Source organism: Leptodactylus fuscus, chromosome 5 (assembly GCF_031893055.1).
Source record: "Leptodactylus fuscus isolate aLepFus1 chromosome 5, aLepFus1.hap2, whole genome shotgun sequence".
Lineage (NCBI taxonomy): Eukaryota > Metazoa > Chordata > Amphibia > Anura > Leptodactylidae > Leptodactylus > Leptodactylus fuscus.
In genome coordinates, this window is record NC_134269.1 from 105,487,425 (window position 1) to 105,502,304 (window position 14,880).

Consider the following 14,880-nt stretch of genomic DNA (forward strand, 5'->3'; position numbering starts at 1 on the left):
ACGGCGTTTTATTAGCGTATTATTTATTTATTTTTTATTATTATTTTATTTACATTTTTTAAAAACTTTATTATATTTTTATTTTTTTTCCAGATTGTGTCCCCATAAGGTGATAAGAGACCTTTGGGGACATCTGATCACTTATTTTTTTTGTACTTGAGGCTAATTTCTCCTATAACTGGGGCTGGTACTTTTAGTCTCAGTTGCAGGAGAAATCCAGCCTCCTGCATGCTGTATACACAGCTTACTGATCTGATCTGGGGTCCTGTAGGACCCAGCAGCTTTTGAAAGACTCTGCTCCCAGCGGATCACGTGTCCGCCGGGTCAGAGGGCGGCTGAATTATGGCAGCATCCATAGCTGTGTATACAGCACTCATTGAGCGCTGTACAGCGATCGAGAAGGCAGAGGAGGTAATAAATCTTCCCTGTCTTCTCTCTGGGAGCTCCGGCTGAAGTTACAGCCGGCTCCCATTGAAAGCAGCTGCACGATCTCCGTGCAGCTGCTGTGTTCTGACTGGACGTACCGGTACGTCCTGTCAGAACTAGGCAACCACTTCCCAGACGTATATAGTCTATAGGCGGTCCGGAAGTGGTTAAGGAAATGTGTCGCCAGAGAGTAACCCATTTTTTTAGATCAGGTTTTCTGTTGTTGTTTATTTATCTAATTTATATAAATTATGGGTTATCCATGTTATTATCTATTTTTAAAATAAATCCTAAAAATTCTGCAGTCCTGACTAGTTTTGATGTGATTTCCAGTTTTCTGTAGGAAATTTGCAGCAGCTACCTCACTTATCAGCACACAGAAAAATCATAGCTATCATATATATGTAGATAAGAGACAATCCACTAGTCACAATAGGTGATTTCACTGCTTATCTCCTCCCCTCTCCGAACAATGACCTCTTCACAGGTCACAGCATGCCTAGAAAGCTGCCCCATAAAATACAATAGGGTCTGCTTCAGACAATTGTGCCTCTGACCCATCGTCCATCTTGAAGAAACTGGAAGTCACAGGTTATTTTAGGCTTAGTGGCGAAAGTTGGAATTGCATCTTAGGAATAATTTTAAATATAGATAATAACTTGGTCAACTATAAACAACATTATCAAAAATATGTTTAACATAAAAACATCATTTCATATAAGGTGCTCAAGACAAAAATTTGCAATGACCAGTAGGCATTACAACTCACTAGTAGAGGGCATGACAGTATATTTGTTACTTGGCAGCAGTGTGGTCTTAGTTTTTACCTACTTTCCCTGGGTTTTCTGCTGATATGCCAAAGATTTTCAGGCAACGACATCTTAAGAACATTCTGGTTGGTTAATTGTCTTCCTGTGAAATTGACCCCAACGTGTGTCTGAGAAAGGGAAATTAAATGATGTGCTGCGATGTGAGTGCTGACTAGTTGTGCACGGCACTGCTCCATATGTTGGAGCTACATAATCACTTATATATAAGTAGGATGTGTTTTGTTTTGTATTTGGTAAATGTCAATTGTCTATGCTTTCTTGATGAATGTACCAAAATAACTATGTTGTTATACAGGCACAACTTGCTTGGCTACTGAGGGGTATGAGCAGAATGGCATCCTCGTGTATGATGTAGATACTTTTCTGAGAAAAATCCAGAAAGTGGATTCACAATTTCAGGCTTCATATTGGTAAGGAAACCTTATTTCTCAGAAATTACTGAAAATGTTAAAACATCTTAGACATCTTTCAGTGATGCACGATGCGGCCAGGCTTGTGGTGTTGAGAGAGAAATGGGGTGACAGTTCTTTTGGGCCGTACTTGCAGATGCACTAAACAGCCCTTAATCTAAGAACTGTTTCTAACTAGAGATGAGCGAACACTAAAATGTTCGAGGTTCGAAATTCGATTCGAACAGCCGCTCACTGTTCGAGTGTTCGAATGGGTTTCGAACCCCATTATAGTCTATGGGGAACATAAACTCGTTAAGGGGGAAACCCAAATTCGTGTCTGGAGGGTCACCAAGTCCACTATGACACCCCAGGAAATGATACCAACACCCTGGAATGACACTGGGACAGCAGGGGAAGCATGTCTGGGGGCATAAAAGTCACTTTATTTCATGGAAATCCCTGTCAGTTTGCGATTTTCGCAAGCTAACTTTTCCCCATAGAAATGCATTGGCCAGTGCTGATTGGCCAGAGTACGGAACTCGACCAATCAGCGCTGGCTCTGCTGGAGGAGGCGGAGTCTAAGATAGCTCCACACCAGTCTCCATTCAGGTCCGACCTTAGACTCCGCCTCCTCCGGCAGAGCCAGCGCTGATTGGCCGAAGGCTGGCCAATGCATTCCTATGCGAATGCAGACTTAGCAGTGCTGAGTCAGTTTTGCTCAACTACACATCTGATGCACACTCGGCACTGCTACATCAGATGTAGCAATCTGATGTAGCAGAGCCGAGGGTGCACTAGAACCCCTGTGCAAACTCAGTTCACGCTAATAGAATGCATTGGCCAGCGCTGATTGGCCAATGCATTCTATTAGCCCGATGAAGTAGAGCTGAATGTGTGTGCTAAGCACACACATTCAGCACTGCTTCATCAAGCCAATACAATGCATTAGCCAGTGCTGATTGGCCAGAGTACGGAATTCGGCCAATCAGCGCTGGCCAATGCATTCTATTAGCCCGATGAAGTAGAGCTGAATGTGTGTGCTAAGCACACACATTCAGCACTGCTTCATCAAGCCAATACAATGCATTAGCCAGTGCTGATTGGCCAGAGTACGGAATTCGGCCAATCAGCGCTGGCTCTGCTGGAGGAGGCGGAGTCTAAGATCGCTCCACACCAGTCTCCATTCAGGTCCGACCTTAGACTCCGCCTCCTCCGGCAGAGCCAGCGCTGATTGGCCGAAGGCTGGCCAATGCATTCCTATGCGAATGCAGACTTAGCAGTGCTGAGTCAGTTTTGCTCAACTACACATCTGATGCACACTCGGCACTGCTACATCAGATGTAGCAATCTGATGTAGCAGAGCCGAGGGTGCACTAGAACCCCTGTGCAAACTCAGTTCACGCTAATAGAATGCATTGGCCAGCGCTGATTGGCCAATGCATTCTATTAGCCCGATGAAGTAGAGCTGAATGTGTGTGCTAAGCACACACATTCAGCACTGCTTCATCAAGCCAATACAATGCATTAGCCAGTGCTGATTGGCCAGAGTACGGAATTCGGCCAATCAGCGCTGGCCAATGCATTCTATTAGCCCGATGAAGTAGAGCTGAATGTGTGTGCTAAGCACACACATTCAGCACTGCTTCATCAAGCCAATACAATGCATTAGCCAGTGCTGATTGGCCAGAGTACGGAATTCGGCCAATCAGCGCTGGCTCTGCTGGAGGAGGCGGAGTCTAAGGTCGGACCTGAATGGAGACTGGTGTGGAGCGATCTTAGACTCCGCCTCCTCCAGCAGAGCCAGCGCTGATTGGCCGAATTCCGTACTCTGGCCAATCAGCACTGGCTAATGCATTGTATTGGCGTGATGAAGCAGTGCTGAATGTGTGTGCTTAGCACACACATTCAGCTCTACTTCATCGGGCTAATAGAATGCATTGGCCAGCGCTGATTGGCCGAATTCCGTACTCTGGCCAATCAGTGCTGGCCAATGCATTCTATTAGCTTGATGAAGCAGAGTGTGCACAAGGGTTCAAGCGCACCCTCGGCTCTGATGTAGCAGAGCCGAGGCTGCACAAGGGTTCAAGCGCACCCTCGGCTCTGATGTAGGAGAGCCGAGGGTGCACTTGAACCCTTGTGCAGCCTCGGCTCTGCTACATCAGAGCCGAGGGTGCGCTTGAACCCTTGTGCACACTCTGCTTCATCAAGCTAATAGAATGCATTGGCCAGCGCTGATTGGCCAATGTATTCTATTAGCCTGATGAAGTAGAGCTGAATGTGTGTGCTAAGCACACACATTCAGCTCTACTTCATCGGGCTAATAGAATGCATTGGCCAGCGCTGATTGGCCAGAGTACGGAACTCGACCAATCAGCGCTGGCTCTGCTGGAGGAGGCGGAGTCTAAGATCGCTCCACACCAGTCTCCATTCAGGTCCGACCTTAGACTCCGCCTCCTCCAGCAGAGCCAGCGCTGATTGGCCGAATTCCGTACTCTGGCCAATCAGCACTGGCTAATGCATTGTATTGGCGTGATGAAGCAGTGCTGAATGTGTGTGCTTAGCACACACATTCAGCTCTACTTCATCGGGCTAATAGAATGCATTGGCCAATCAGCGCTGGCCAATGCATTCTATTAGCGTGAACTGAGTTTGCACAGGGGTTCTAGTGCACCCTCGGCTCTGCTACATCAGATTGCTACATCTGATGTAGCAGTGCCGAGTGTGCATCAGATGTGTAGTTGAGCAAAACTGACTCAGCACTGCTAAGTCTCTGCATTCGCATAGGAATGCATTGGCCAGCCTTCGGCCAATCAGCGCTGGCTCTGCCGGAGGAGGCGGAGTCTAAGGTCGGACCTGAATGGAGACTGGTGTGGAGCGATCTTAGACTCCGCCTCCTCCAGCAGAGCCAGCGCTGATTGGTCGAGTTCCGTACTCTGGCCAATCAGCGCTGGCCAATGCATTCTATTAGCCCGATGAAGTAGAGCTGAATGTGTGTGCTTAGCACACACATTCAGCTCTACTTCATCAGGCTAATAGAATACATTGGCCAATCAGCGCTGGCCAATGCATTCTATTAGCTTGATGAAGCAGAGTGTGCACAAGGGTTCAAGCGCACCCTCGGCTCTGATGTAGCAGAGCTGAGGGTGCACAAGGGTTCAAGTGCACCCTCGGCTCTCCTACATCAGAGCCGAGGGTGCGCTTGAACCCTTGTGCAGCCTCGGCTCTCCTACATCAGAGCCGAGGGTGCGCTTGAACCCTTGTGCACACTCTGCTTCATCAAGCTAATAGAATGCATTGGCCAGCACTGATTGGCCAGAGTACGGAATTCGGCCAATCAGCGCTGGCCAATGCATCCCTATGGGAAAAAGTTTATCTCACAAAAATCACAATTACACACCCGATAGAGCCCCAAAAAGTTATTTTTAATAACATTCCCCCCTAAATAAAGGTTATCCCTAGCTATCCCTGCCTGTACAGCTATCCCTGTCTCATAGTCACAAAGTTCACATTCTCATATGACCCGGATTTGAAATCCACTATTCGTCTAAAATGGAGGTCACCTGATTTCGGCAGCCAATGACTTTTTCCAATTTTTTTCAATGCCCCCAGTGTCGTAGTTCCTGTCCCACCTCCCCTGCGCTGTTATTGGTGCAAAAAAGGCGCCAGGGAAGGTGGGAGGGGAATCGAATTTTGGCGCACTTTACCACGTGGTGTTCAATTCGATTCGAACATGGCGAACACCCTGATATCCGATCGAACATGTGTTCGATAGAACACTGTTCGCTCATCTCTATTTCTAACAGCTTTTTTTTGGCCTTTTACAACTTTCTATTTCTCCCACACACAAAGAAAGCAATACCGTTAATCTGCACGTCCTCAGATTCCTTTTAGTTTCTAGATTTACTTTTACACCAACCCATCATAAATATAGGAATCTATGTACCATTAACACCCTGCACCTCTCACTGTCCCCCATTTCTTCACTCTCCATTCTGTCTAGCCTCCACTGTTCCTGGGCAACACGCGCAGTTAGTTTTGGTGCCTGATGTTCTAGTTAAGCTGTGTAATGTCAGACAGGTGTGATTCGGCGCTCCAATCAGAGGCAGCCAGTGTCAGAGCTCAGAATCACACGCCTTGCCTGATACTGCCCTTCTGGCAGTACAGAGCCTCAATTGCATATCAGGGACCAAAACCAACAGCACTGAATGCTTGGGAATGGTGGGAACTAGAGAAAAAATTCCAACTGTACAAGAATCAGTGGAGCATCAGCTATTTACAGATGTTAAAACTGGAGGTGGTGAAAGGACCTCTTTAAATGGCTGAAATCAACTTAAAGCCCTAATGTAACTGTGTGTTAGGGAGCATTAACTACATTAGCACCTGGATGGGGAATATGTTAAACCAGTGATTGCGTGTGTTTTACTGGTTTTAAACATGAAAGGCTGGATAATTGAAACATTTTATTGTTCGGACCTACAATAAAAGATTTCAGTTTTAACATGATACATTTCCCGAGGTATCACCATATTATTCAGAAGGTGATAGTACATCAGAGATGTTATTTTTTTTGTTGCTAACCTTTTAGAAAGAAAAAAAAACATGGATTGCACATCCCAGTATTATACATTGATCTATCTATGCTTCTCATAAAAATCTACAAAATAAACCATGAGGTTTAAGTATACATTTTGATCAAAGGGAATAAGCTTACAATTCAATTCACGGTGTGCTGTGTATATTGGGCGCTTACTCCATTAGATTCAGCACTGCATGGCGACCACCAGCATATCAGCCACAGGTGGAGCAATCCAGAAGCACCTATACTGCAAGCCTACACTCCTGTCTCTGGACCTCAACAAAGGCACAGCATCAAGGCAATGGCAGCCACCAATATATCTGGTGTATTATACCACCTTTTAGTTGGCCCAGAATTTTTCAACACTTTGGGTCATTGTTGCACATTTAACCACGTCTCTTTTTCTTAGAATCCACTTCCACGTTTTTTTTTTTAGTATGTCAAAAAACTGAAGGCCAAACTAGAAGCCCCAAAGATGTGCCACATTCACAGCAGTGACTAGTCTAGTGACCACAATAGTAAATCTGGGCCATGGGCATCCTGTATTGTACATTGATCTTTGCTTCTCAGCGAAATCTATAAAAAAATGAACATGAGCTTCCTTGTACACCTCTAGCAAAATGTATTCTAAGTGTTTCTTTAGTTCATTGGATTCCTGATAGTCATCTCAAATAGAGGGCGAGGTCTGGACATGTAGCAAAAGCAATTCCATCAGCTCTATACCCCAGTTTGAGTTATATGCACATTTTCTATTCCTTATGGTAAGCTACTATTCTGCTACAGTTAACCCCTGTATATTGTATGTACTATACATGGCACTGTCCTTTTTTTTTCCAGACCAGTATCAGTTTTATAGTAATTTGTGTATTATCTAAAATAATCATTGTTTGTTTTTTGTTTTTTTTCTTTCAGGTCATGAGTCATCAGAAAATAACCTCTGACATGGGACTTGATATGCTGTGTGTATATGTATCAAAACCATCAGTTGTGCTGGTCCCAGCCGAGGAGTATGATAGATGCATGCAGTTAAAATCTGGTTTTACGTTGCAACCTTTTTTTTTTCACAATTTGCTTCTTCACAACTTATACAAGTATGCAGAAAGCTGCAAAGGTATAGAAGGAGAAGACTGTTTATACCTTTAGCTTTATAGGATATGCACCATCTTACTCAACACTACAGATGATTAAAAATACAAAGCCACGTCAATTTTTTCCCCGTTTTCAATATGACTTTTTTTTTTATTATTATTATTTTTAAAATAAATTATTTGCTTTCATCACTATTATAATTAAAAAAAACAGTATGGTTTGCAAAACGTTATTTATACACCAAATATTAATGTAAATCTCAGTTTATTTTTGTCCTTTTTAAGTTCTGTAAATTGTATGCACAACATTATTACAAACAGCTTACAGACAAGCTGCTAATGTAATATAATGTATGTTACAAATCAATACTTGTACATTGATCTGTATTGATGAAATATTTAGTTTTATTTTTCCTATTTTCTAAAGGTGTCGACTTGACAATGAGGATGCAGTAGATTTTGTAAATATAAAGGTATATAGTGCTGGGGGAGGACACTTTCTTCATACTGTCTTTTTTTCTATGGAAAATGTACAGTAAACGTAACAGATTGCTTTATCGAGCTGTACTACAGAGTCTTTGTAACAATTTTATAAATAAAGTGTGCTCCGTTCAAAGTTGGTATTAAAGGCATATTCATTGCTATTCAATCTTTTACCCAAATTGCTTTTCATGTCTTTATTTATAGCCATGTTTATTTGATAAAGCAGAATGTTTGTATTGCTCATTCCTAAGAATATTTCATATAAAAGTATTCTTGTGTGCTTCCCAAAAACCCATGGTAAGGTTACACCACCACTTGCTGGGTTCTGTGAGGTGGCACTGTAGATTTAAGCGATGTCACTTGTCATATCAGAGAAGAGAATTTATTAAGCACCACCAAACATCGTTTTCACTATTATTCATTTATAGTAAAGTATGATTGGGGTAGAATAAGGTGATCCTATAGTTTACAAAAGCAATAGACAGTTTTTTAAGCACAACATATAATTTTGTACAGCGTGTCCTGTCATATCCTCAGTACTATATTCATTGGGGATGTATTCAATTTTTTTTTAAATTGTCACTTTTTTCTTACAACTTGTTCTCATTTAATAGATCATGTAATTGTGAACCAAAATGTAATATATTCTATTAAAAAATATTAACATTTTCTGCCTGAAAAACCTCTCTAAAGTTCCTGCCACTAGGTGTCACCCTTCTAGCTAATTGTTACTAGTGAAGTTCCATGCTTGGCTACCTTCAAAATCTAGATGGGTTCACAATGAATGGAAAGAGGGAGGGGCTGGTTTTCTTCACATGGGAGTATTTCAAGCACGGGAGTTTAACCAACAGTGCTTCAGAAACTGCTGCCTTTGATCGGGCAGTATTAAATTCTTTAAGGCGAGGAAACCCTCCCTAGGGAGATTACTTGCCATATCCCCGTATTGTGCTGCTGAAAGGGAATCATTGATTATGTAGATAATCTGTTTTCCCTTAGTCCTAACAGCAGCGCAAGCTTCCCCTTCCTATATACAGTCATGGCCAAAAGTTTTGAGAATGACACAAATCTTATATTTTCACATGATCTGCTGGCCTCTGGTTTTTATGCGTGTTTGTCAGATGTTTTTATCGCATACAGAAATATAATTGCAATCCTATTATGAGTAACAAAAGCTTATATTGACAGTTAGAATGAGTTAATGCAGCAAGTCAATATTTGCAGTGTTGACCCTTCTTCTTCAGGACCTCTGCAATTCTCCCTGGCATGCTCTCAATCAACTTCTGGACCAAATCCTGACTGATAGCAGTCCATTCTTGCACAATCAATGCTTGCATTTTGTCAGAATTAGTAGGTTTTTGTTTGTCCACCCGTCTCTTGATGATTGACCACAAGTTCTCAATGGGATTAAGATCTGGGGAGTTTCCAGGCCATGGACCCAAAATCTCTATGTTTTGTTCCCTGAGCCATTTAGTTATCACCTTTGCTTTATGGCAAGGTGCTGCATCATGCTGGAAAAGGCATTGCTGATCGCCAAACTGCTCTTGGACGGTTGGGAGAAGTTGATCTTGGAGGACATTCTGGTACCATTCTTTATTCATGGCTGTGTTTTTAGGCAAGACTGTGAGAGAGCCGATTCCCTTAGCTGAGAAGCAACATGAATGGTTTCAGGATGCTTTACAGTTGGCATGAGACATGACTGGTGGTAGCGCTCACCTCATCTTCTCCGAAAAAGCAGTTTTCCAGATGTCCCAAACAATCGAAAAGGGGATTCATCAGAGAAAATGACTTTACCCCAGTCCTCAGCAGTCCACTCCCTATACCTTTTGCAGAATATCAGTCTGTCCCTGATGTTTTTTCTGGAGAGAAGTGGCTTCTTTGCTGCCCTCCTTGAGACCAGGCCTTGCTCCAAGAGTCTCCGCCTCACAGTGCGTGCAGATGCACTCACACCTGCCTGCTGCAATTCCTCAGCAAGCTCTGCACTGCTGGTAGCCCGATCTCGCAGCTGAAACACTTTTAAGAGACGGTCCTGGCGCTTGCTGGTCTTTCTTGGGCGCCCTGGAGCATTTTTGCCAACAATGGAACCTCTCTCCTTGAAGTTTTTGATGGTGTGATAGATTGTTGACTGAGGTGCAATCTTTCTAGCTGCGATACTCTTCCCTGTTAGGCCATTTTTGTGCAGTGCAATCATGACTGCACGTGTTTCTTTAGAGATAACCATGGTTAACAGAAGAGAAACAATGATGCCAAGCACCAGTCTCCTTTTAAAGTGTCCAGTGGTGTCATTCTTACTTAATCATGACAGATTGATCTCCAGCCCTGTCCTCATCAACATCCACACCTGTGTTAATGGAGCAATCACTGAAACGATGTTAGCTGGTCCTTTTAAGGCAGGGCTGCCATGATGTTGAAATGTGTTTTGGGGGATAAAGTTCATTTTCTAGGCAAATATTGACTTTGCAAGTAATTTCTGTTAAGCTGATCACTCTTTATAACATTCTGGAGTATATGCAAATTGCCATTAGGAAAACTGAAGCAGTAGACTTTGTAAAAATTAATATTTGTATCATTCTCAAAACTTTTGGCCATGACTGTATATTGTAGTACTTTTATATTAACTGGGGGTAGGGGTGCTGAGGTCTCTCTACCCTCTTACAGCGTGTAGTCATGCATGTTCATTTATGTTGTACCTGTCCTACCAGCACACAGGGGCAGAAAATACCCCCATATTGTGCTGCTGTTAGGACTAAGGGAAAACAGATTTACATAAAACAGGTCTACATAATCAACGATTTTCAACCTATCCCTCCCCCAGGAGAGTATTGACTACTTCCATTTCATCTCCTACGCATTCCATCTCCTACGCTGGGAAGACCATGGAGCTGTGGAGCAAATTTGGTCTAAGGGCATAGCCCTATTCTCCGTCCAGGTAGTTGAGACCGCACTTGTGGAGTGCGCTCTCAAAAAATAAAAACGGGGGAAGACATCCCCTGAGCAGAATTTTTTTTTTTTTTAAATGTCCTTCTTGACCCATCTACAAATATAGGTTTTCGAGGCTTTAAGCCCCCCTGTCTTCCAACTAAATTAACAAGGAGGTTTTCAGATGTCCTAAAAGGCCTTGTGCGGTCAAAATAAACGTGCAGGAAAGTGTGGAGCCTCATCTCCTCAGGAGAGGAAGGCGCAGGACAAAAATGTAGTAAGGGACACCAACTTGTTAATGTTAGGGAAGGCACTTTAGGCATGAACCCTGGAAGGAATCTTAGTTGGACCCTGTCCTCAAAAAAAAAGAAATGTAAGGTTCTTTCGAGGAAACATCTGGAGTTCTCCTACCCTCTTGACGGATGTAATAGCCAAGAGGAATGTAGTTTTGAAGTTCAGATACTTTAAGTCAACATCCTCAAAAGCTCAGATGGCAGATCACAAAGCACTAATAGGACCAGCCTAGGTCCCCATGATGCACAGGAGCAGTCCCAGAGGGCCTGTCTTTATAGCTCCTTTGAGAAAACCACGGCGTCAGGTGTTTGCTCCGCCCCTCTTCTTCCTTGGTCTATATAAGCTTGGCTGACCCTGTGGTCTGTGCTTGTCCACATTCCTGTGCACAGGCTTATTGCTGCTCTGGGTTTTCTTCCTGTTTGCAACTTCCTTCCCTGGTTTTGCACTGTGAAGGTCTGAGATGCTTGTGTAAAGGGTTATTTTTTTCCTCTGATTAGAAATTAACCTGTATTCTCTTGTTTTATTAGATGTCCTCCTCTTCCTTTCCCTTGGTGAATCCCAGGAGAAAGACAGGCTCCAAACACAGGCATTTAGCCTGCAGAAAGTGTGAGATTCCCTTGCCTGACGGCTATGAATATCAATGCTGCCGTGGGTGCCGGGGTCCCCTGTCTGAATATATCTCCGTTTGGGATGAGAGAATTTGTGGAGGAATCTATGAAGAAGATGAAAGATTCTATATCTCTTATGGCAAAAAGACCTCGGGTTGAGTCCCGCCAAGTATCCCTTCCCCCTCTGGAGGACCTCCGCACAGTAGATGAAATTTCCTCTGAGGAAGAAACTGAGGAATCCGAGAAACCCATCTTTCCGATTAAGAAGATGCCCAAATTACTTAAGGCCATACAGTCTAAGGTCAGTGACAGGAATTCAGCTGAGGCAGGATCGTCCAGAGGATCTAAGTCCTTTAGGGCCAATACTGACTTGGTCCATAGGATGGAGACGCCCGGAGAAAGCATTCAATCTCTCCAGACGTTTCAGAGCTCTCTTTTCTATCTCAGAGTCTCAACATGGCTTTTGGAGGTTTCCCTCTAGAGTAGATATGGCGGTAGCTAAGCTATCTAGACATACGGTGGTCCCTGCCGAAGACAGGTCCAACCTTCAAGATGCAATGGATCGTCGTGTGGAGGGATCACTGATTTATTCAACCTCCTCTGCCCAAGCCTCGGTGGGAATTTCTGCCAGTGACGTGGTGGCGAAACTCCTCCCTAGAGAAGGACATTGATTCAGGAGTTCATCGTGATGACTTGCTGACATCCATGTCAGATATTTCCCTTATGGTTGATTTTTTGTCCGAGGCAACCTTCTACCAAATGAAACTAGCCTCTAGAGCAGGGGTAGGGAACGTACGGCTCTCCAGCTGTTGCAAAACTACAACTCCCAGCATGCATACTGGCTCTGCTGTTCTGGGAACTCCCATGGAAGTGAATGGAGCATGCTGGGAGTTGTAATTTCACAGCAGCTGGAGAGCCAAAGGTTCCCTACCCCTGCTCTAGAGCTATGGCTCTATCTACCGCAGCCAGACCTCCACTGTGGCTGCAACCGTGGAGGGCAGACAACGCCTCCAAGTTTAATCTTTGCGTCCTTTTCTTTGAGCCGTGTAGGCTATTCGGGAAGGAGCTAGACCGGATTATGGAGGGTCTCTCCGACTCTAAGGGTAAGAACCTTCCCCAGTCTTCCGGGGGAGACAGAGGTCATCCTTTTCGTGGCCAGGGGTTTTCAAAAGGGCCCCCTAGAGGGCAATCTTAGAGGCGCCCTGGTGGACTGTCCAGGGGTGGTGGTCGTGGGTCCTCCCGCGATCCCAAAAAGAAAAGATCCTTCTGACTATCCCCCCCCCCCCCCCCCCCCCGACATTGCAGCAGTAGGATGTTGCCTCTCTCGTCACGTCTGCCTGGTCACGGCTTATCCAAGATCCATGGGTCCTTCAAATTGTACAAGCCGGCTACAGAATAAGCTTCACCTCTTCCACCAGACAAATATGTGAGGATCCACCCTATTCAGGGCATCAAGCAACTTCATCTAGAGAGGTCTGTTCAGGAGTATGTGGACAAGGCCGCATTGGAACCAGTTCCCTTCACAGAACAGGGTTAAGGCGTCTATTCTCCGGTATTTCTGGTATTATCTATCTCAGATATCTGAATCGATTTATTTGCAGGGTACGGTTCCACATGGGGACCATCAGATCGATTCTTCCCTTCCTGCAACCCAGAGATCACTTTGTCACCCTAGACCTAAGGGACGCATACCTCCATGTACCCATTTACCCTCCTCACAGGAAGTTTCTAAGAATTGCAGTGTACCTAAACGGAAGATTGCTTCATTTCCAGTTTACGGCTCTCCCATTCGGCATATCCTCAGCCCCCCCCCCCCCCCCACCACCTTTACAAAGTTAGTGGCCCCGGTCGTAGCCGCCCTGCGCCTCCAAGGGATCTTTATTGTCCCATATCTAGACGACTAGCTCCTAAAAGCCCGGTAAAAGGAGGTTCTTGCCACACAGTTGGAGTCCACAGTGGCTTTCCTAAGCGAGCTGGGCTGGCTAGTAAACTGGCAGAAGTCAGTAGTGGTTCCAGCTACCCAGATTCAATTTCTGCATATACATATGAGCTGAGAAAACCAAGTCCTCTTTGGCCAGATCGGAATTATGGCAATCGCCGGGACTTGGTTCTGTCTGAAGAAATGTCAGTAACAACAAAGCTGGTATGACCAAAGACTACAATATAAACCTAGATCTTTCCCTCAGATACAAAGAAAAGAAGAAGAAGGCTTTAAGACACCTTCTTCCAAAACCATACAGAAGGCCACAGAGCCTCCTCCACCTGTCCCAACACACAGGACAGAAAAAAAAAAAACATGGGGGGGGGAGGGTTCTCTCTACCCTCTTATAGGGTGTAGTCATGCATATTCATTTATATTGATTAATTGTTCCACCTGTCCACAGGGGCAGAAAATACCCCACATTTTCAGCCATAATGCCTGGCGAGCTGTATTTGAGAGGACTCAACATCTAGAGGCAATCCCCACACTCTGCCGAAGCGTCTGCTAAAAAGCCTGTGGCCTTCCAAAGCAGCAGATGGAGGATATTTTCCCTAGAGGTGCCTTCTCTAAGATGTATCTTAAGTCGGTCTAGTCATTTATACTTGAACCTTGCCACACATGTTGCCCCAAAGTTAACTTGTAACAGGGCTGAAGAGCATTCACAGCATTTTTTTTGCATTGCAAAATACTGAGACTTCTATTGCAGGCTACATAGAGTAGCTTGCAATAGAATCCAGTAAATGACAGGCTGGAGGGCTTCACAAGGTTCCTGGCTGTCATAGCAACGTGACGCTGGCCCCAGAGCTTGCTCCAGGTGCCGGTGATCGCCAGGAAAATGGTGCCTCGGTCAGCTTTGACCGAGACGCAGGAGGGGTTAATGCCGCGATCGGTGCGGGCACTGATCCTGGGCATTAGCGCTGGGTGTCACTGTATAAAACAGCAGACACTCAAGTGGCTATGTTGGCCGCCTGGCTCCCAGTTGGCCGCCATAGTTAAACTCCCGGCATCCACCGCAATAGTACAGTGGATGTTGGGTAGGGGTTAATTATTTTCTCAGTGCAAGGCTGACATGGATTTTTTTTTATTTTTTTTTCCAATACAGCCATTTTATTAGCGTTAGAAGACACATCTTTAACTTCTTTTCCCCAATAAATACATGACAATAAAGGGATCTAAGAACTCCCATAAACATACCATGTAAAACCCTGGGGCTGGGGGTACGCCAGGCTCATATACCCCTTTAGAGGACTCCTCTCCAGGCATCATAACACAGACACAGATGGTCC

General features: G+C 44.5%; 1 protein-coding gene across 2 annotated transcripts in view; it reads left to right on the forward strand.

Moving 5' to 3' along the window:
- The window catches only part of TASOR2 (transcription activation suppressor family member 2), a 53,124-nt gene extending 45,196 nt beyond the window's left edge, over positions 1-7,928 (forward strand). For both annotated transcript variants that reach the window (XM_075273933.1, XM_075273934.1), the window contains 2 exons: positions 1,552-1,666; positions 7,137-7,928. In XM_075273933.1, the coding sequence (XP_075130034.1) occupies positions 1,552-1,666; positions 7,137-7,143 (122 nt within the window). In that variant the 3' untranslated portion in view covers positions 7,144-7,928. The remainder of the gene's footprint in view (positions 1-1,551; positions 1,667-7,136) is intronic.
- The last annotated feature ends 6,952 nt before the right edge of the window (positions 7,929-14,880 follow it).